Source organism: Oreochromis niloticus, linkage group LG22 (genome assembly GCF_001858045.2).
Source record: "Oreochromis niloticus isolate F11D_XX linkage group LG22, O_niloticus_UMD_NMBU, whole genome shotgun sequence".
In the NCBI taxonomy this organism is placed as follows: Eukaryota; Metazoa; Chordata; class Actinopteri; order Cichliformes; family Cichlidae; genus Oreochromis; species Oreochromis niloticus.
Window position 1 is genome coordinate 31,731,817 of NC_031985.2, and position 20,015 is coordinate 31,751,831.

General features: G+C 47.6%; 1 protein-coding gene across 1 annotated transcript; it reads right to left on the minus strand.

Annotated features, from left to right (window-relative positions):
* Positions 1–11,093: 11,093 nt before the first annotated feature.
* Positions 11,094–14,124, minus strand: LOC112843578 (uncharacterized). The gene is made up of 2 exons (XM_025902511.1): positions 13,812–14,124; positions 11,094–12,128 (listed from the first exon to the last, which is right to left on the minus strand). The coding sequence occupies exons 1-2, from the start codon at positions 14,050–14,052 to the stop codon at positions 11,701–11,703; spliced, it is 669 nt and encodes a 222-aa protein (XP_025758296.1). The 5' UTR covers positions 14,053–14,124; the 3' UTR covers positions 11,094–11,700.
* Positions 14,125–20,015: the final 5,891 nt, after the last annotated feature.

The window sequence follows — 20,015 nt, forward strand, 5'->3', positions numbered from 1 at the left end:
TGTTTGTCTACCACCACTATGTCCGGTTGGTTAGCCACCACCATTTTGTCCGTCTGCATCTGGAAGTCCCACAGGATCTTAGCTCGGTCATTCTCCACCACCCTTGGGGGCATCTCCCATTTTGACCTCGGGACTTCCAGGTTATACTCGGCACAGATGTTCCTGTACACTATGCCGGCCACTTGGTTATGGCGCTCCATGTATGCCTTGCCTGCTAGCATCTTGCACCCTGCTGTTATGTGCTGGATTGTCTCTGGGGCATCTTTACACAGCCTGCACCTGGGGTCTTGCCTGGTGTGATAGACCCCAGCCTCTATGGATCTTGTACTCAGAGCTTGTTCTTGTGCTGCCATGATTAGTGCCTCTGTGCTGTCTTTCAGTCCAGCTTTGTCCAGCCACTGGTAGGATTTCTGTATATCAGCCACCTCCTCTATCTGCCGGTGGTACATACCGTGCAGGGGCCTGTCCTTCCATGATGGTTCCTCGCCTTCCTCCTCTTTCTTGGGTTTCTGCTGCCTGAGGTATTCACTGAGCACGCTGTCAGTTGGGGCCATCTTCGTGATGTATTCGTGGATGTTTCTTGTCTCATCCTGGACTGTGGTGCTGACACTCACCAGTCCCCGGCCCCCTTCCTTCCGCTTAGCGTACAACCTCAGGGTGCTAGACTTGGGGTGAAACCCTCCATGCATGGTAAGGAGCTTTCTTGTCTTGATGTCAGTGGCTTCTATCTCCTCCTTTGGCCAGCCTATTACCCCAGCAGGGTACCTGATCACGGGCAGGGCGTAGGTGTTGATGGCCCGGATCTTGTTCTTACCGTTCAGCTGACTCCTCAGGACTTGCCTGACCCTCTGCAGGTACTTGGTGGTTGCAGCTTTCCTAGCGGCCTCTTCATCGTTCCCATTCGCCTGTGGGATCCCCAGGTACTTGTAACTGTCCTCTATGTCTGCAATGTTGCCTTCTGGTAGTTCAATCCCCTCAGTTCTGACTACCTTCCCTCTCTTTGTTACCATCCGACTACACTTCTCCAGCCCGAATGACATTCCAATGTCATTGCTGTATATCCTGGTAGTGTGTATCAGTGAATCGATGTCTCGTTCACTCTTGGCATACAGCTTGATGTCATCCATGTACAGGAGGTGGCTGACAACCGCTCCGTTCCGTAGTCGGTATCCGTAGCCAGTCTTGTTAATGATCTCACTGAGGGGGTTCAGGCCTATGCAGAACAGCAGTGGGGACAGAGCATCTCCTTGGTAGATCCCGCACTTGATGGTGACTTGTGCTATGGGCTTGGAGTTGGCCTCTAGTGTTGTGTGCCACATTCCCATTGAGTTCCTGATGAAGGCTCTTAGGGTCCTGTTGATCTTGTACAATTCTAGGCATTCCAGTATCCAGCTGTGGGGCATTGAGTCATAGGCCTTCTTGTAATCAATCCAGGCTGTGCACAGGTTGGTCAGTCTGGTCTTGCAGTCTCGGCTGACTGTTCTGTCTACCAGTAGCTGGTGTTTTGCGCCTCTGGTATTCTTGCCAATCCCTTTCTGTGCCCCGCTCATGTATTGACCCATGTGCCTGTTCATCTTAGCCGATATGATGCCTGACAGGAGCTTCCATGTAGTACTGAGGCAGGTTATTGGTCGGTAGTTGGATGGGACCGGTCCCTTCTTGGGGTCCTTGGGGATCAGGACCGTCCGACCTTCGGTTAGCCATTCCGGGTGTCTCTCGTTAACTAGCAGCTGGTTCATTTGTGCTGCCAGACGCTCGTGGAGTGCAGTCAGCTTCTTCAGCCAGTAGGCGTGAACCATGTCGGGCCCTGGTGCTGTCCAACTCTTCATACTGGAGACCCTTTCTTGGATGTCTGCCACTGTGATGGTTACTGGACCCTGTTCAGGGAGGTCGCTATGGTCTGCCCTCAGATCCACTAGCCACTGAGCATTGCCGTTATGGGTTGCGTCCTTCTCCCATATGCTCTTCCAGTATTGCTCCGTCTCCAGCCTTGGTGGTGCTGTTCTGTTATTGTTCCCTTGCCACTGAGAGTACACCTTTGCTGGTTCTGTGGAGAACAGCTGGTTTATTCTCCTGCCTTCTATCTCTCTGGTGTACCTCCTCAAGCGGCTGGCCAAGGCTGTGAGTCTTTGCTTGGCAGTTTCCAAGGCCTCAGGTATGGACAGCTTGCTGTATTTCTTATGCACCTTCTTTGTCGCGCCTTTCTGCAACTCCGTTAGTTGGCTAACCTCCCTTCGTGCTACTTTGATCTTGCCCTCTAGCCTCCTTCTCCATGGAGGGTACTGCCCCTTGTGGCTGTTCAACTTGTAGCCAAGCATCTCACTGATCACTGCTGCCGTAGTGTAGATCAGCTTGTTAGTGTCGGTAATCGTGGTTGTAGGTATCATCCGTAGTGCTGCATTAACATCATCTAGCAGACCTTCTGAGGGTACTTCACGTAATCTTGGTAACCGGCTAGGGGGGGTCCAGGTTTCAAGCTTGGCCATGATCCTATCTTTCAGGTCAGTTCCTCTCGCACTCAACGATCCTTCTCCTATCGCACTTGGGGCTATGTACCCAATCTCGGGTGGGGGTGATGATATCTCCCCCCTGACCTGGCGTCCTGACTCCTCCTTGCCGTAGCATTTATGTTGTACCTCGTCAATCTCTAGCTGTGAGAGCAGTCCCTTCTTTCGAATGTTGGAACACTGAGCTACTAGTTGTTTCGCCGTCATTGTGGATGTTGGGTATCGAAGAATCCATAGGTCCCTCATCCTATTCATGTAACCCCTTCCGCCAGGGTTACTTGCGTAGTAGCATTCCAACAACGCCCTGTTTTCGTCTCTTGCCCACCGATGCCTTCTTGTTCCAGTAGCCCACTTGTCGTCAGGGTGCCCTGGTTCCTCAACACCTGACGCGGACCTTGTTGATCCGGGCGACGTCCGAGCCGGCATGCCTTCATATTTATCTGTCTCGCTCATGTCTGCGGTAGGCTCACTTTAGCATAGGGGGTCTAGCCTTAGGACCCTTACTGGATACAGACGCCCCAGGCAGGAATCGAACTTGCGATCTTCTGCTCCAAAGGCGTGTAGTTTAACCACTACGCTATCCAGCTGCATGTATACATGTATATATATGTATATATACATATATATGTATATATACATATATATATATATGTATATATATATATATATATATATATATATATATATATATTAGGAGTGCAACGATACTCGTATCGATATTGAACCGTTCGATACAGTGCTTTCGGTTCGGTACGCATGTGTATCGAACAATACAACATTTTAAATTTATTTTATCAACTTTTCTTCTGACGATGCTGTCTGTGTTGAGAGCTCAGTTGCGTTCGACTACTCAGCCTAGGCTGCACTGTCGAGCGCAGATCCACTGAGCGCAGCGCAAGCTAGCAAGACAGAAGCTAAGCTCATTGCAACATGGCAAATTGAACCTCCCCCGCCCGCATTCAGATCTGGCTTTTGGAACTATTTTGGTCTTCATGTGAAGTATGACCCTGAAGGTAAGCACGTCATGGACAAAAGTAAAACAGTATGTCGGATGTGCTAGGCAATGCTCAATTACATGGGTGGGAACTACTGCGTTAGCGCAGTTTGCTCGTTAACATGTTGACTCTGCCGACATCATCCTAGTGCAAAGACAAGTGGAAGCAGACAAAAAACAACAAGCACGCATGCTACAAACTTTACCCGAGTCATTTAGACAGCCGTTAGCACATGATTCTCCTTATGGGGACCTGATATGTTTAATATGCTGCTGAGAATATACCCCAGAAGAAGCGTATAGTATAGCTTTTATTTTGGAAAGAGCCATTTCTCTGTAATAAACTCTCTTTTCCAAAGATGAGGGATTTCTCGATCAGATAGATTTATTTTTTTATTACTTTGTTGTTTCAGCAACATTAAATTTAAAAACTGTACTTTTGAGTTAAAATACATATTTATAATTTTAATAAATGACAAATTAAAAAGGCATGAACATTTTTTTGTATCGAAAAAATATCGAACCGTGACACCAAAGTATCGAACCGAACCGTGAATTTTGTGTATCGTTGCACCCCTAATAAATATATATATATATATATGTATATATATATATATATATATGTATATATATATATATATATGTGTGTGTATATATATATAGTATAGTTTTTTGAGTCATTCTTGGCAGTTTCTTTGTGAAAATCTACAGAGGTATTGCATTTTATTTTCTGTTGGCTACAAATAAATAAATAAATACTGGACAGTTTCTCAAGCCAATGCCACAGAGAAAATAAAATGTAAAAATCAAATAAAACAAAAACAAATTTTATCCTGCTCCCCAATCAATGCCATGCCATTATACCTCAAACTTGCAGATTATGTATATCATTATCAAGTTACAGAATAGACCAAACAGAACACATGAAGTTGATTATCTTTTCTGATGTGACAGGTATTTTGAAATACAGTATTTCAAGCAGAGCTCAAAAATTACACCAATTAATAAATCAATCAATCAATCAATAAATGAATGTAGCAACCAACTAATCGGTCAATCAATATTTTAAAAAAAATAAAGTGAAAAGGTCTTTGCCAATGTGTCCCCAGTATGAACCCAAAAACCACAATAAGGGGATGTGACAGGTAAACTGGTAATGTTTAGATTCGCAATTTGCCTTTTGAAGAAGCACTCATATTTGGCTTTTTTTGGCTTGTTCCTGGCCAGATAACAGATAACGTAATATATAACAGTAACACAAACATGCACATGTATACAAACACATACTCATAAAACAAAAAGGCACTCAGTACTTTGCCATAAGTGTTTAGTCAGCAGAATAAATGTCCAAATAAATTGTAATAACAGTTACATATGTGATCATTTAATTGTCATGCACTGTCATGCTTCTTGATCTGGATAGTAATTGACTTTATCCCAAGGGAAGTTTTAAACAAGGACAACGAGAGAAAAAGTCTGAGCCAGAGGAGACAAACTAATGTCCTGAAAGAGCAGGCTACAATTTTTCCCTCTTTATGGGACATTTGCAAACACCAGATTTTTTTTTTTTTTACCTTATATTTGTTTTTAAGAAAAATAAGAGCCACATATGAGGATATTCGTTTAAAATTTTGATAGAACAGTAGCAGTTTAATGTCCTCGTAAGTGGATATCAGGCCCTTGTAGAACAAAATTGAGTATTTTGGTCTAAATAACCCAAAATGTGATGTCCACATATGTGGACGCCAGGTCCTAGGAGGTTAAATTAGAATCTAACAAATTTGTCTTCTAGACAACTGAATAAAAGGTTTAAGGTTGGTCATTATACATGATCATACATAGAGGGTGCTCTTTTACTTCTTATTGGAGCACAAGAAACTACATGGCTTTAATTTAACTTCTTCTTAACCAAAAGAAGAACTTAACCAGAAAATGCGCGTGCGCGTGCACACACACACACACACACACACACACACACACACACACACACACACACACAGTTTCAAATGCAGGGTTTGAAGTAGAGATCAAAATCTACACCAGTGAATGATTGAATGAATTGATCAGTCAATGTATCTATCAATCAATCAACATTTTGACAACAATAAAATAAAAAGATTTTTGCAAATGTGCACCCAGTATGAACCCAAAAGCCATAATAAAGGTAGTCATGAAGTAAACTGCTAATGTTTGGATTTGCCATTTGCCTTTCAAAGAAGCGTTTTGTGTCTTTTGACAAAGTATTTGTCTTTTTCAAGGAAGTTGGCCAGTTAACAAATCACATGATACATAACAGCAACACAAATATGCACATGCATGCACATAAAATAAACATTCACTCTGTAATTTTCCATTAGTGTTTAGTCAGCAGGTTAAAATGATCATATTGCTTGTGAAAGTGAACTGTAATAACAGTTACATATGTGATCATGTATTTGTCATGCATGGAGATGTTTCTTGATCTGGATAGTAATCAACTATCCAGATGTGAGTACTAGAAAACAATTATTAGAATATAATGTGTTAAATTTGCTTAGACAAGAGGGTTCAGCAGTAGATCAGAGGAATGGTGAAGGTTTTGTCTGTGTGTTTCAGTTGGTTTAGCTGTAGGCCTGAGAGTGTGTGTAATTGTTTAGAGGGAGAGGAATTTATGGACACTGGGGGTCTGGCTGTCATAAAAGGAGACAGGAAGCTACAGTTCGGGGATGCTGATGCTTGTACCTTTAATAAAAACTCATAATTGTCATAACTTAGAAGTAGTTTTGCAGGAGACTCTCCACATGCTTAGCTGTAAAACTAAGACAACAAGAGGCCAATGGCCCAGTGGATGCAGAGTGGGGGTCTCACTGCTTGTAATATGTTAACTGTGTTTTGTATGTTTTGTAAAGGAATTTGGTGTAGCTTGGGTGAGGGGAGATTACTTTTATGACCAACAGGAAGTCACATACACAGAGACACACACACAGTGCTTTAACTGTTACTACGCACACACCCCCACACGCACAGTCACTCACGTGCACTCACACAAACACACAGGTACGCACACACACAGGCACATACATACACAAACACAGGGTTTGCAACACACCATGTGGGTTTTATGATGGGGTCGCTTCTATAAAACTGGTTGTAACAAACAAAGACGTGAAGATCTGCAGAGGGACACCGGCCTTGTACGTCTAGTGATGGTAAATTCGATTCTTTTTACTGAATCGAGTTTTAATGAGTCACTCACCAAAGTGAATAGGGTTTCTTGAGTCATTTGAGTCACTGATTCAGTTGACCAGAGAGTGCAAAAATGTATATTTTCACTCAAACTTAATTTGTTTCTCTTTTAATGTAAATCCTACTGCTAAGATGAATGATTGTAAAAGAAAACAACTATTTTTTTAGAGCAAAAAAGAGCAAAAAAAATTCTAAAGGGAACATTTATTTATTTTTATTTTATTTTATTGGTATTTTCCTTAAATGTGTCAAATATATCTCATCTAAATGTCCACTGAGCTGTGAGCCAGGGGGCGGTAAAGCGCCTTAACATTGTTTGCCAACCAAGACGAAGAAGAAGCTATGAGCCAGGAGGGAGGGGGTGAGTGAGTGAGTGAGTGATTCGTAACAGGAAGGGAGGGGGTGAGTGAGTCAGTGATTCGTTCAACTCATTTGAGCTGTGAGCCAGGAGGGAGGGGTGAGTGAGTGAGTGATTCGCCTTACTACGGTGGCCCTGAGAGGCAAACGGACTGCAACTTCAGAAAACACTTGCAAAAAGAAAAACACTGGGCGTTTATCAATATGCGTACTTGTGCGTACTTGCGTTCTCGTGTACTCGTGATACGTCATCAGTCGGAGACCAAGTACTGTTCCAATTCGAAGTACGCATCACGCCGAGAACGCGAAAAAGTCCCGGATGTGTTCTCGATCCGCCCATTTTATCGAGCATGCATCGGTGTAGACTTGGGACAGCTAAATATCCCAGAATGCATTTCGTCCAAAACTCAACAGCGGACTCCCGGCACATCGTCCCCCCCCCGCCACCCCCCACCCCCCGCTCGCGGACTTCTCACTACTCAGGTTAAAGAAACCCCAGCAGCTGTCTATAGTATTGAGTGTCCACTAGAATAGAAATAAAAGCGTTCTAACATCTCACCTGCTTGTTTTTATTAAGGTATGTACACGTATGTACATGTACACTATTTTTATTAATAGAGGTTTCACTACTGAGGTTAAACATGATATATAAGTCACTTAGATCACTTCTAAATGTTAATGTTTGGTTTATTTCAGTGTTTTATTTGTTCCTGAGTAAACCGGTTTGGCTGTGATTAAAGTTAAGCTTCATAACATGTTACTCACAGTTAAATTAAGAGGGGACGGCAGTAAAAACTCCGGACCTGTGACATCATCACGTACGCTGGTGTTCCGACTGTACAAATCACGAGTCCGTGCTCGCGTACTTGAGAATTGAGAAACGGCCCACGAGTCCGTGCTCGCGTTCTCGGCGGGTACGTACTCCCGTGCGTTCTCGGCGAGTACGTACTCACCGAGCACGCGAGTACGTACTCGCGTACTTGGGCATTGATAAACGGCCACTGCAATAAGAAAAACGCTGCAAAAAGAAAAACACCTGCAAAAAGAAAATCGCTGCAAAAAGAAAAACGCTGCAAAAGCACACAAGACACAACGGAAATGTTTCTGGGGAGACAATGACCCGACGGACCAGTTGCAAGAACCAAAACATGCTAACAAGTGCACTGGGACTGGGAGACACTTCAAAGAAGTGGAAGCGGGGCGGCCAAAGAGTAAACTTGGAAAAGTAAGTACTGAATATTATGTCACTTATTTATGTGCAAATGTTTAATAATGAAGAACATTAAAACATTACTGTTGGCCACATGCCGGCAAAGTTATGTGACATTAGCGATGTTTGTACTTTCAGCATTAACTTTGTTTTAAAGCCTTTACTTTATACGCCGTTCGATAGTTGACCTTAATCTCACAGAGAATGTGATGATTTTATGGATAATTAAAGTCAGTCATATATCCACAAACACAACAGGCTGAAAGTCAGTGAATGCTGCTCGGTTTGCAGTCCTGAATATGACGGCACAAGCAGGATTCACTCCACTGTTAATGTTAGCTATGTTATATTGCTGCCTCTGTTCGGTGGTGTCGAGCCAAACGGACTTTAACGTGTGTTTGAACGAGCTGACGGTTCACTCGTTAAGCTGAAAGAAAGATGCTTTAATCACAGGAGTCACACATGTGTCCAATAAGTGTTTGTTTTCAGCTGTAACAGCTAATGTTTGATCAAAGGCAGCTGTGTCCTGTAGGGACACTTGCAAACACTGGACAGCTAGTCAATTAACTGATTAATGATTGCGGTTCTGTGTGATTGCATTTGTAATGTCTGAATAAGTGTTGATTAATCATTGCTGTTGTCTTTTTTTTTTTTTTTTGCTAGAGGAGCAGACAGCCCTTGGATCAACTGAAGCTGGTTTTGTTATGGAGGCTGCAGAATTGGTCGTTCATCATAGTCTAAGGAGCTTGGAAAGAACAGTGTCTGGACTTCTTCAATTTGCTTGAAGACATTTCACCTCTCATCCGAGAACTGAAGAAGCTTCTCGGATGAGAGGTGAAATGTCTTCAAGCAACCTATTTGGGTGTTATGTTGGAGCTGCTCTACTCTCTCAACACTGTTTGTTCCTGTGGTGCCATGATTACTGCTTCTGTGCTGTCTCAGAGGGTGGGGATGATGACATCTCTCTCCTGACCCGATGTCCTGGTTCCCTCTTGCTGTAGCATTTCTGTTGTACCTCATCAATCTCTATCTCAATCTCATGCTGGCTGCAGTGTAGCGAGGAGGCAGTAGAGTCGTTGAAGGAAAAAGGGGGCAGGCGAGGTGCTGTCCACTGAATTCACCAAATTAGATTCGTTATGCTTATGACTTTATACAGATAAGAAAGGGGGATGAGTGGAAGACAGCGTTAAACATGCCCCTGGGACACTGTGAATCTTTGGTCATGCCATCTGGGTTAACAAATGCCCCCACTGTGTTCCAGCCATTGGTGAACTACGTACTCCGGAATCTTTTGAGCATCTTTGTTTTCAGTTATCTTGATGATGTTCTGATTTTTTTCTAATTTTCTTGAGGAGCACTGGATCCATGTGAGGAGTGTGTTGCAGCAGCTGTTGGAAAACCGTCTGTATGTAAAAGCCGAGAAGTGCGAGTTCCATGCCTCCATGGTCTCATTTCTGGGCGTGTTGTGTGTGCAGGGGGCAGGAGTGGTCCGTCTCTGAGTCTTGGAAACAGCTCCAGTGTTTCCTAGGGTTTGCGAACTTCTATCAACGTTTCATAAGGAATTACAGCGAAGTACTGCACCTCTCACCTGTCTGACTTCACCTAAGGTACGTTCACCTGGTCCTCAGTGTCAGGGCTCAGGAGAGACTCAGAGGCAGACCGTCTCAAAAGTTCACAATTTATTTACAACAGACACCAGGTGCGAATATATACAAGTGGGGGGAGGGGTCGCGGGAAGGGGGGTCTCCAGGAACGCAGGCACGGGGAAGGAACACACGGACTATGTACAATCCTCCACGGACACTCAGGCTTAGCTCGGACTCAGGCTTTAGCTCACCAAACGGCAATCCTCAGGCTGGCAAGAAGTGAGTGTTACACAGTAATCCAGCGATGAGGCACCTCCAGCCACCTCCTTAAGTACCAAGCCAGAATGAGCGCAGATCGCAGGAGATTGTTTGCAGGTGCGGGAGCCAGGGGCGGGAGCTCACAGAGAACTCCGCCCCGGTGGTGCGCAGAGCGCGAGAGGGAAAGGAGAAGGGACAATAGAGGCAAAAACACTTGTAGCCAGACTGGGCTAGCCGGGGAGGCACAGGACCATGACAGTACTCCCCCCCCCCCTCAATGGGAGCCTCCTGGCGACCTACCCGGCTTACCTGGATGCCGCCGGTGGAACTCGCGGAGAAGACCTGGAGCCAGAACGGCCGACCGGGCCAACGTTCTTGGGTTTCTTACCAAACCCAAGAACGTTCCTCTGGCCCATAGCCCTCCCAGTCCACCAGGTACTGAACACCCCGCCCCCGCCGCCGAGAGTCCATAATGCGGGTGATGTTAAACACGTCCTGCCCATCCACGAGCCGGGCGGGTGGAGGGGGCCTGGAAGGAGGGCACAACGGGCTGGAGAGCACAGGTTTGATCTGTGAGACATGGAACACGTTGTGAATACGCATATTGCATGGTAGCTTTAACCGGACAGACACAGGATTGATCAGAGATTCGATTTCGAATGGACCAATGGATTCTGTATGAACGGGCCCAAAACGAGTAGAGAGCCAAACCTTCTGTCCAACCGTAAATTCTGGGGCTGGGATCCGGCGGCGGTCAGCAAGAATCTTGTTGCGTTCTTTGGTTCGTAGCAGAGCTGCCCGGGTCGCCCGCCAGGCCCGGCGGCACCTGCGGAGATGATGTTGCACAGACGGAACGGTGTGCTCACCTTCAATAGCGGGGAACAGGGGTGGTTGATAACCCATGGAGGCCTCGAATGGAGACTGCCCAGTAGCAGATGAGGAGAGACTGTTGTGGGCATACTCAATCCACGGTAACTGCTCACTCCAGGTGCTTTGGTTGTGGGAGACTATGCACCGCAGGGCCGCTTCCAGTTCCTGGTTTGTCCTCTCAGCTTGTCCATTGCTCTGGGGATGAAAGCCAGAAGAGAGGCTAACCTTTGCTCCAAGCTGTGAGCAGCATTCCTTCCACAGTCTGGAGGTGAACTGTGGTCCTCTATCTGAGACGATGTCTGCTGGGATACCATGGAGCCGGAAGACGTGGGTGGTAAGTAACTGTGCTGTTTCCAAGGCAGACGGAAGCTTTGGGAGGGCAATGAAATGAACAGCTTTTGAAAAACGATCTACAATGGTTAGAATGGTGGAATTACCCGAAGAAGGCGGAAGACCGGTGATGAAATCCAGGGCTATGTGTGACCAAGGTTGGCAGGGTGTGGGCAGAGGTTGAAGCAGTCCAGATGGTGGGCGATTGGGGCGTTTGTCCCGGGCGCACGTGGTGCAGGCAGAAACGTACTCTCTAGTATCTTTCTCCAAGGTAGGCCACCAAAAATACCGTTGAAGAAAGGTCACGGTACGTCGAATCCCCGGGTGGCAGGTGAATCGGGCGGTGTGAGCCCACTGAAGAACTCAGGCACGGACGGAGGTAGGGATGAACAGCCGGCCAGGGGGCCCTGTACCTGGGTCGGGGTCGGTGTCCTGAGCCTGGCGAACTAGAGTTTTGATCTCCCATGTGACTGCTCCGATCACACAGGCAGCAGGAAGGATGGGCTCAGGGTCTGTGCACTCCTCAGTGTTGGTGAATAGCCGGGAGAGTGCATCTGGCTTAACGTTGCGGGACCCGGGTCTGTAGGTGATAGAGAAATTGAAACGAGAAAAAAAGAGTGCCCACCTGGCTTGTCGTGAGTTGAGGCGCTTGGCCGATCGGATATACTCCAGATTTTTATGCTCAGTCCATACGATGAAAGGCTGTTCTGCGCCCTCCAGCCAGTGCCGCCACTCCTCCAGGGCAAGCTTAACGGCCAATAACTCCCGGTCTCCAATGTCGTAATTGCGTTCTGCGGATGAAAAGCGACGTGAAAAGAAAGCACAAGGGTGAAGTTTACGTTCAAATATTTGGGAAAGAACTGCCCCAGCCCCGGTGTCAGACGCATCCACCTCAACCATGAACTGCTGCTGGAGGTTAGGCTGACGGAGGATAGGAGCAGTGGCAAACTTCTTTTTCAGGAGATCGAAAGCTTCCTAAGCAGGTGGGTCCCACTGAAAAGGGGTTTTTGGAGAGGTGAGTTTGGTGAGAGGTAAAGCGATCTTACTAAAGTCTCTAATGAAGCGCCGATAGAAATTGGCGAATCCAAGGAAGCGCTGGAGCTGGAGACGGTTGGGGGGTCGGGGCCAGTCCACTACAACCCGAACCTTCTCCGGGTCAGGCTTCAGATCTCCCCGGGCAATGATGTATACTAGAAAAGCCCCAGTGTCAACATGGAATTCGCATTTCTCACCTTTCACGTACAGTCTGTTCTCCAGGAGACATGGAAGGATCTGTCGGACATGGACCTCGTGTTCTGCCTGAGACTTAGAGAAGATCAGAATATCATCCAAATAAACAAAGGCACATCGATTAATGAAATCTCTTAGCACATCGTTAACGAGAGCTTGGAATACTGCTTGGGCATTGGTCAGTCTGAAGGGCATCACCAGATATTCGAAGTGCCCAAGGGGTGTGTTGAACGCCGTCTTCCATTTGTCTCCCTCACGGATTCTCACCAGGTGGTAGACATTACGGAGGTCAAGTTTGCTAAATACGGTGGCCCCTTGAAGTAATTCAAAGGCTGAATTCAGAAGCGGTAGGGGGTATTTGTTTTTTACAGTAATTTTGTTAAGTCCACGGAAATCTATGCATGGTCGGAGAGTCTTGTCTTTCTTTTCGACAAAAAAGAAACCCGCACCCACCGGAGATGATGACGGGCGAATAATGCCTGCAGCCAGAGAGTCATTGATATATTTTTCCATGGTCTCCCTCTCAGGCTGGGTGAGGCTGTAGAGACGGGCCGAGGGCAAGGGAGCCCCTGGGAGGAGGTCAATGGCGCAATCGTAAGGCCGGTCAGGTGGGAGAGAAAAAGCTTTATTTTTATTGAACACCGCCGCTAGATCATGATAGACACTGGGTACTGATGACAGATCTGCAGGCAGAGAGGGCGCCAGGGGGAGAGGAAGGCATAGGTGGAGTGGCAGCCCGAAGGCAGTTCATATGGCATTCAGTGCTCCATCCCGTAACCTGCTTCCTTTGTCAATCAATGTGTGGATTGTGTTGCATTAGCCATGGGTATCCTAACACGAGAGGGGTGACAGGAGCCTTGAAAACACAAAAGCAAATGTTCTCCGTGTGATTGCCAGAGAGGGTGAAGGCGATGGGTAAGGTGACAAGAGTTATGTCTGGCAAACGTTGACCGGATAAGGCTGACACCTGGAGGGGGTGAGGCAGAGGCTTGGTGGGAATGTGGAGCTTAGCTACTAGTGAGGCATCAATAAAGTTTTGTTCCGCTCCTGAATCTACCAGAGCAGAGACTGAATGTGCTTCATTCAGAAAAGCGAGTCTAGCAGCCAGTAACAAACGTGGAAGAGGGTGTTCGCCAGACAGGTCACCCACCAGTACCCTCTCAATTACTGGTGGGCGCGCCCTTTTGCCAGCGCGGGACAGGCGGAGATGAAATGACCCTTACAGCCACAATATAAACACTCACCCACTGCAAAGCGGCGCTGTCGTTCCGCAGGTGAGAGCCGTGAGTGACCAAGCTGCATTGGTTGTTCCCCCTCCTCCTCCCTGATACTCCGGGCTTCCCGTGACTCAGGTTGGTCTTCCCTCGATGCTGGAAGTTCCCAAAACTGCTGTTTCCGTGAGGCCTGGCGCGCCCGTAGACGGTCGTCCACCTGGATGCATAGTGACATAAGCGCCTCCAGAGAGGAAGGGATTTCCCACATCATAATTTCATCTTTCAGTTCCTCATTTACATTATTCAACAGGGCGGCTTTTAGAGCCTCTGAGCCCCACTTTGCTTGCACCGCCAGGGTCCAGAAATCAATGGAATAAGATAAGATAAGATAAGATAAGATAAGATAACCTTTATTAGTCCCACACGTGGGAAATTTGTTTTGTCACAGCAGGAAGTGGACAGTGCAAAAGTTATGAAGGACAATTAGAATAAAAAAAAATAAAAAAGAATAAATACAGTACACAACTGTACAGAATAGAATAAAAATAGAATAATATATACAGTAGAATAAATAGAGTAAAATATACAATAGGATAAAAATAGAATACAAATGTTATATACAACAGAGTGAAAAATACAACGGTTGCCAGAAAGATTATTGCACATTGTGTTATTGCACATTTGTGGATGTGTGTGATTGATCAGTTAAATGCTTTATTGTGGAGTCTGACAGCAGTGGGGAGGAAAGACCTGCGAAATCTCTCCGTCCCACACCGTGGGTGCCGCAGTCTCCCACTGAAGGAGCTGCTCAGTGCTGTCACAGTCTCATGCATGGGGTGGGAGATGTTGTCCAACAGGGATGACAGCTTAGCCACCATTCTCCTGTCACTCACCACCTCCACTGGGTCCAGAGGGCATCCTAGAACAGAGCTGGCCCTTCGGATCAGCCTGTTCAGTCTCTTCCTGTCCCCAGCAGAGATGCTGCCCCCCCAGCAGACCACACCATAAAAGATGGCTGAGGCCACCACAGAGTCATAGAAGGTCTTCAGGAGTGGGCCCTCCACTCCAAACGACCTGAGTCTCCGAAGCAGGTACAGCCTGCTCTGCCCTTTCCTGTAGAGGGCGTCTGAGTTATGAGTCCAGTCCAGTTTGTTGTTCAGATGAACACCAAGGTACCTGTAGCTGTCCACAGCCTCAATGTCCATACCTTGGATGTTCAGTGGTTGCAGTGGAGGATGTTTGTGCCTGCGGAAGTCTACCACCAGCTCCTTGGTTTTACTGGCGTTGATCTGGAGGTAGTTCAGCTGGCACCAGTCCACAAAGTCTTGAGTCAGTCCTCTGTACTCCTTGTCGTCCCCATCAGTGATGAGGCCGACTATTGCAGAGTCATCAGAGAACTTCTGCAGGAAGCACTGGGTGGAGTTGTGGGAGAAGTCTGCAGTGTAGATGGTGAAGAGGAACGGAGCCAGAACCGTTCCCTGTGGGGCCCCCGTACTGCAGACGACCCTGTCCGACACACAGCCCTGAGTCCTCACATACTGTGGTCGGTCGGTGAGGTAGTCCAAAATCCAGGTAGTGAGGTGATGGTCCACTCCAGAGTTCTCCAGCTTGTCCTTCAGAACCGAGGGAAGAATAGTGTTGAAGGCACTGGAGAAATCAAAGAACGTGATTCTCACAGTGCTCCCAGCGGTCTCCAGGTGAGCGAGGGAACGATGTAGGAGGTGAATGATGGCATCATCCGCTCCAATGCCAGGCTGGTAGGCAAACTGAAGTGGGTCCAGTGATGAGCTCACGAGGCGCCGAAGCTGAGCCAGGACCAGCCGCTCCAGGGTCTTCATCAGGTGGGATGTCAGAGCCACCGGCCTGTAGCTGTTGAGGTCCTTGGGGCGTGAAGTCTTTGGCACTGGAACAACACAGGAAGTTTTCCAGAGCTGTGGGACTCTTCCCAGCCTCAGGCTCAGGTTGAAGAGGTGCTCCATCACACCACACAGTTGGTCCGCGCAGGACCTGACGACCCTCGAGCTGATGCCATCTGGACCCGCTGCCTTCTTGGCTTTAATCCTCCTCAGTTCCCTCCGAACCTGGGTGGTTGAGAGAGACAGGCTGGAGCCTTGTGTTGAGTGTGTATTGGATGCTGTTGTTGGGGGTGGGGAGGAGTGAGCAGGGTGAATAGAGGAGGTGTGAAGTGTCTGAGGTGTCAGAGGTGGAACAGCAGCAGTGGGGGTGGGTGAGTCTGCAGCCGATGTTGGAGACTGCCTCATGGCTGAATCAAATCTGTTGAAGAAATGATTCAGTTCATTTGCCCACCTCACATCCCTCCCAGGCAGAGAGTTCTGATGTTTGTGGCCTGAGATGGTTCTGAGGCCTCTCCAGACTTCACCAACATTGTTTTGCTGAAGCTGGTTCTCCATCTTCTGCCTGTAGCTGTCCTTCCCATTCCTTATCAGTCCCCTAAGCTCTCTCTGCACCCTTTTCAACTCCTCTTTGTCTCTGGATTTGAAGGCCCTCCTCTTCTGCTTGAGGACAGCTTTAATTTCTGAAGTAATCCAGGGTTTGTTGTTGGAGAAACACCGTACAGTCCTGGTAGGTACGGTGTTATCCACACAGAAATTAATATAGTCAGTAATGCATGTCAGTAATGCATGTAGTAAGGCTGTCGATGTCCTCACCGTGGTCGTCACAGATCACCTCCCACACAGTCGACTCAAAACTAGTTAGAATAGTTAGCCATACTGCGCCTACCTTGTTTTTGGTTGATTAAACGGTGGCCGGCGTCCTCCACACTGGAGCCCTTATCAAACACTCCCTTGAAACGGACCAGAAAGTCATCATAAGAAATTCCGGGGCTGGCCTGCAGCAGTGCCTGAGCCCAGGTCAAAGCTCGGTCATGAAGCAGCTGGATCAGGAAGGCAATTTTGACCCCGTCGCTAGCGAACATATTAGGCAACTGTTGGAACTGCATAGTACATTGTGTTAAAAATCCCGCACATTTCCCCAGTTCCCCAGAAAAAGGCTCAGGTGTAGGCAACAGTTTATCTAGAGAAAAGGCCGAAGCTAACGGGGCTATGACGCCAGCTGCCTTAGTGGCTGCAGCAGCAGGCGTAGCGACAGCAGCGGGAGTTACCTGCGAAGATGCCGCGGGAGGCGGGTTTTCCGGCAGCGGAATACGTTGGGCGAGAGCCTGAATTAATGCTGCCACTTCTCCGCCGAGTTGAATTAACATCTGTTCGTGACGTTGCAGTATATTCTCTAGGGAGATCGCAGCTGCCGCGGCAGGTGTGGGGTCTGCAGAGTCCATTTCCTGGCTGGATTATTCTGTCAGGGCTCAGGAGAGACTCAGAGGCAGACCGTCTCAAAAGTTCACAATTTATTTACAACAGACACCAGGTGCGGATATATACAAGTGGGGGGAGGGGTCGCGGGAAGGGGGGTCTCCAGGAACACAGGCACGGAGAAGGAACACACGGGCTATGTACAATCCTCCACGCTCAGGCTTAGCTCGGACTCAGACTTTAGCTCACCAAACGGCGATCCTCAGGCTGGCAAGAAGTGAGTGTTACACAATAATCCAGCGATGAGGCACCTCCAGCCACCTCCTTAAGTACCGAGCCAGAGTGAGCGCTGATCGCAGGAGATTGTTTGCAGGTGCGGGAGCCAGGGGCCGGAGCTCACAGAGAACTCCGCCCCGGTGGTGCGCAGAGCGCAAGAGGGAAAGGAGAAGGGACAATAGAGGCAAAAACACTTGTAGCCAGACTGGGCTAGCCGGGGAGGCACAGGGCCATGACACTCAGAGGTTCAGTGTTCATTAAGGAGTTTGATACATCTGATGTAGGAGTTGGGGCTGTACTATCTTAGAGATCCAAACCTCAAGGTAAACTCCAGCCATACTCCCGTCAACTCTCTCCCGCGGAGGTAAATTATGATGTGGGGGATAGAGAGGTCCAGGCCAAACACCCGTTCCTTATTTGAACAAACCATAAAAACTTAGCCTACCTTCAAACCGCTAAAATACTGAACAACCAGCAAACCCGTTGTTCTCTGTGTTTCGCCCAGTTTAATTTCTCCCTCTAATATCGTCCAAGTTCCCGGAACACTAAGTCAGATGCGTACTCCTCTTATACCAAGGCTTCAACACCAGCCAGCATCCTTCTCGGGCAGCCGGAGCCCACTTTGTGCCTTTGACTTTCCGGTGAACAGTCATCCACTGGGCCCATTCTGCACAGCTTTTGTGCCATCCAGGCGTGAGTAGAAGAGCAGCATTGCTCAGACAGCATTTCTTGTGGGGTTCTTTAAATAAACACATAATGGAGTTTGTGACCTCCTGTCCCATCTGTGCCCATGACAAGTCTTCCATTAAGCATCTTTCAGGCTTATTTCATCCTCTAACCACACCCCACCAGCCCTGGCCTCATATAGCATTAGATTTTCTTACTGGTTTTCCCATCTCTTCTGGAAAGAGCGTCATTCTCACCACCACCTTTGTCCAAGATGCAGATGGACAGCCGAATCTTGTCCCGTGGAGGTGGCTCTTCTATGTTGTGCCATGCGTTTATGAAGTGTCTATTTGGTCTCTCCAATGTAGTGGTCTGGGCATTCCTTGCTAAACTATACAGCATACACTACATTGTTAAGTTTGTGCTTAGGACTTTTGTCTTTGGGATTAATGAGTTTTTGTCTGAGTGTGTTGCTGGGTATGAAGTAAACTGGGATGTAAACTGGGAACTTTTCTTTCCAAGCTCCTTAACCAGCTGACTGACACTCATTCCATCGATCCATCCATCCGTCTATCCATTTATCCATCCATCCATCTTTTTCTGCAGCCTACGCAGAGAAGCCCAGACCTCCTTTTCCCCAGCCGCCTCCTCCAGCCTGTCCGGGGGAACACCAAGGCGTTCTCAGGCCAGCCGAGAGATATAAAGTCTCCAGCGTGTCCTGGTGGGACATGCCTGGAACACCTCACCCAGGAGACGCCCAGGAGGCATCCTTGTCAGATCCCTGAACCACCTCAACTGGCTCCTTTCAATTTGGAGGAGCAGCGGCTCTACTCTGAGTCCCTCCCGGATGGCTGAACTTCTCACCCTATCCCTAAGGGAGAGGCCAGCCACCATTCAGAGGAAGCCCATTTCTGCAGCGTGTATCTGCGATCTCGTTTTTTTGGTCACCACCCACAGAACGTGACCATAGGTGACGTTAGGGATGTAGATCGACCGGTAAATTGAGAGCTTTGCTTTTACACTCCGCTCTCTCTTCACCACAACAGACCGACCGGTAGAATGTCCAAATTACTGCAGCCGCAGCACCAGTTCATCTGTCGATCTCCTGCTCCCTTCTCCCATCACTCGTGAACAGGACCCCGAGATACTTAACCCATTAATGCATGAATTATGTCAACCTCAATCTGAATATTTTTCTTAAGTATTTTATCCATCTTTAGGCATGAAAAAAAGATTTTTGAACTTTTTTTTAAAGAGTTTTTCACATGTCCACTTACACATAAACTGATGTGTATGGGGTGATACATCAGTGTCCAATTTAGTAGTTTATGTGCAATTATACCATCAACACTGACACAAATACAAGAAAACAGCCTTTGAATAGCTGTCAACTGTAGTGAGCACTATGCATGAAAGGGTAAAACTCTTCCACTTGGGGCAAGAACTCATCCCTGACCCAGAGTGGGCACTCCACCCTTTTCCGGCTGAGGACCATGGCCTCACATTTGGAGGTGCTGATTCTCCTTCCCATCGCTTCACACTCGGCTGCGAACCTTTCCAAAGCGAGCTGGAGACCATCACTTGATGAAGCCAACAGAACCACATCATCCGCGAAAAGCAGAGATGAGATTCTGAGACCACCCAAATGAACGCCTTCTGCTACTTGGCTACTCCTAGAAATTCTGTCCATAATAAATATGAACAGAACTGGTGACAAAGGGCAGCCCTTGCAGAGCCCATCACCCACCAGGAACAAATCCGATGTATTGCCGGCTATGCAGACCAAACTCTTGCAATGGTTGTATAAGGATTGAATGACCCGTAGCAATGGGCCAGACACTCCATACTCCTGAAGCACCCCCCACAGGACACCCCGAGGGACACGGTCGAATGCCTTCTCCCAAGTATCCTGATGTTCTGGTCCAGTGTTCCACGACCAGGACGAAAACTCATTCCCTCATTTATAAAGTCTTTGTCACGGGGTGCCGAGCCAGGCCGTGTGTGAATATAAACGGACCCA

Bases quoted from the DNA above. Each gene is read 5' to 3' on its own strand.
- LOC112843578 (XM_025902511.1), bottom strand. From the start codon at position 14,052: ATGATGTGGGAAATCCCTTCCTCTCTGGAGGCGCTTATGTCACTATGC. The intron at 12,129-13,811 runs GTGAGTGTTTAT...TTTCATCCGCAG, and splicing joins ACAGCGCCGCTTTGCAGTGG to AACGCAATTACGACATTGGA.